At 53.4% G+C, this 2,690-nt stretch overlaps 1 protein-coding gene across 1 annotated transcript; it reads left to right on the forward strand.

Moving 5' to 3' along the window:
- The first annotated feature begins 308 nt into the window (after nt 1–308).
- Nucleotides 309–2,068, forward strand: LOC124884029 (basic salivary proline-rich protein 1-like). Its single transcript, XM_047391614.1, has 3 exons — nt 309–738; nt 1,176–1,798; nt 2,054–2,068. The coding sequence occupies exons 1-3, from the start codon at nt 309–311 to the stop codon at nt 2,066–2,068; spliced, it is 1,068 nt and encodes a 355-aa protein (XP_047247570.1).
- Nucleotides 2,069–2,690: the final 622 nt, after the last annotated feature.

The following is a 2,690-nucleotide window of genomic DNA, read 5'->3' on the forward strand; positions in this document are numbered from 1 at the left end:
TCCCCCACCATGCCCCCCTCAGCCACAAAAAACACTACATTACTGCCACTGAAACGATTGCCCAGGGAGAAACACTATCCAGCTCAGCTCCAGCATCGCCGTCCAGCCAATCCAAACACCGGTGACCCCACGCCCTAGAAGTGGACAGAACCCCTCCACCCCACAGGCTGCAGCCCCTCCACGCCACCCCCCAGCCCAACGCCCCGATCCCCCCTCGGACGCGACAGCCAGCAGAGCAGCACACCTCCAAGCCCGCCCAACCCCCCCAGACAGCACCAGCAGCCCCAGCCCACCAGTCCACGAGAGGGATGCATGCACTGGCCGGGTTCCTGGGCCATGCAGGCCGACCGCTCCAGGCCAAGCACAACCCGCCAGCCGCTCTGGTGCAGTCAAAAGACATGCTCCACCGCCCCACCCACCCGACCGCCAACCACAGCCCGGCGCCCGACCATGGGCCAGAACCACAGAAGGAAGCTGTGGAAAAAGGCCATAGCGGCCCCAGTTACCGGGCACCCCGCCAACTCCACCCCCAAACCCCGGGGGCGCCCCAGCCCGCCGGCCACCCGCACCCCCACATGGCACACCACGGCCCACCAAGCAGTCCAGCCGGCCATCCATCCACCAAAGTGGGGCCACATCCCAATCAACGCCGGCTAAGACCCCCCTGCCGGAGCCCAGCACCCCCCCAGCCGGCAGACCAGGGCCCAAAGCCAGGGGCCAAGATCCAAGGGAACCCAAGCGATGCCAAGAGAGCCGAAACTCCAGCCCCAGCACCAGACAATCCCCAAGACCCGACCCCCAACCCCAGCCCAGACACAACTAGAGGGCCCACTCCCTCTCCCGGCCTCCGACCACAGATGGGAAATAACGAACGAGGGTGTGAAAAGACCCCAAGCCTGCTTCCGCCAGCTCAAATGTGGTGTTGATGCGTGTTGTTGTAGTGTGCATTTAAAAAGAAAAAAACGGTGGGGAAGAGTGTCTGCCACCCCACTGCTCTCCCAGGGAGCCAGCTCTCTGGCTGACCCCAATAGGCACCCACCGTTTGCCAACAAAGGAGGGAGGCATAGGCACATCTGCCGGGCAAAAAACTAGGGACAGGTAACAGGCACTCCCACAAAAAGAAGACCCGCAGCATCCAGGTCCTAGAACATCCCCGACAACCATACCCCTATTAGAAGCAGCCCCGCAAGAAGACCCACTCCGAGGCCCACAAAAGGCAAGAGAGCCCACAGAGCCAAAACCAAAACCCATCCGGAAGCCAAGACCAATCCACCCCGAGACCAACCCCGGCCAGCCCACACACTCGAACCATGCAGACCCCTCTGAACCCCCTTCCCCAGACAGAAAAGTGACCGGCGTCAGTAACTGGAATCAAGACAAGGAACCAGAAACCAAGCTGGAACCACCCAAGACCAAACGACGTCCACAACCATCCAAGGCCAACCACCCATCCCCACCCAAGAAGGAAACCTACACTCACCCCAATATTCAAACAACTCCCAGAGCACATAAGACATTGGACACCCAGGTTGACCCCGCCCCACCCCCTCCCACAGACCCTCCGCCCCGTCAGCAGAATGTGCTCCTTGAAGGAAGGGGCACCTGCAATGAGATGGGACCTACCCGCCAGTTTGGGAAGCCGTTATGCCCACCGATACACCAAAGGTCCCGGAGCCAGGGGCGGGTGCCCGGGAATGCACCAGCCCAAAACCCTGGCGACATATCCGCCAGGACCCAAGACCCCCAAGGCCCAGCCAGGACCCCAGCCCGGGGGGGCGATAAGCCCCAGGAACCCCAGGTATTCAATTCCTTTACTCCTCCAATATGGAAAATTTATCATATTATTTTTTTGTAGGATGTCAGGGTTGTTCCAGATGGGTGTACGTCTGCATGGAATTAGTGAAGACCCTGTCATTTTTAGATATTCCCACCATGCTGTCAGAGAAGTGCTGATGTTGAGGCTTTTGAAGCATACCTGCCGTTTTATATTTGAGCTAATAAATGGTAGATCGGAAATCTTTATATTATTGCATAATGTCTGTTCTACGTCTAGCCAGGGTTCGTCTAGAGGACTGCGTTTAAACCATTTTGGGATGTAATGTAGCCTGTTAGCTAAGAAGTAAAGATGAAAGTTAGGCAGATTTAGTCTTCCTTTATCTTTGGTCTTTTGTAGTGTTTTTTGGCTAATGCGTGGGTCGTTATCTTTCCAGAGAAATTTAGTGATGGAGGAGTCCAGAGATCTAAACCAGTCAGATGACACTTTATTTGGAATCATTGAGAATAAGTAATTGATTTTTGGCAAGACCATCATTTTTATTGAAGCAACCCTGCCCATGAGTGATATGGGTAGAGATTTCCATCTAGCAAGATCATCTTCCACTTTTTTTAAGAGCAGGATGTGGTTTCATTTTGTTAAATCTGCCAATCTAGGAGACACATTAATGCCCAAATATGTAATATCCCCTGATTGTAGTTGTATATTAGGAAAATTGTTGAAAGAACAATTAATTGGAAGAACTGTCGATTTTAACCCATTTATAGAATAGTCTGAAATTTTTTAGAAAGAATTTATCAATCCAATTATCAAATTTGAATTCAGGGTTGCTCAGGGACCTCCAAATTTCTAAGCCACAATTCTGACTTCAGTAGACGTTCTAGTCAATAGTATTGATTTGGAACTAAGAAATTCC

This window comes from Girardinichthys multiradiatus, chromosome 18, assembly GCF_021462225.1.
Source record: "Girardinichthys multiradiatus isolate DD_20200921_A chromosome 18, DD_fGirMul_XY1, whole genome shotgun sequence".
NCBI lineage: Eukaryota > Metazoa > Chordata > Actinopteri > Cyprinodontiformes > Goodeidae > Girardinichthys > Girardinichthys multiradiatus.

Bases quoted from the DNA above. Each gene is read 5' to 3' on its own strand.
- LOC124884029 (XM_047391614.1), top strand. From the start codon at position 309: ATGCATGCACTGGCCGGGTTCCTGGGCCATGCAGGCCGACCGCTCCAG. The intron at 739-1,175 runs GCGATGCCAAGA...TACCCCTATTAG, and splicing joins CAAGATCCAAGGGAACCCAA to AAGCAGCCCCGCAAGAAGAC.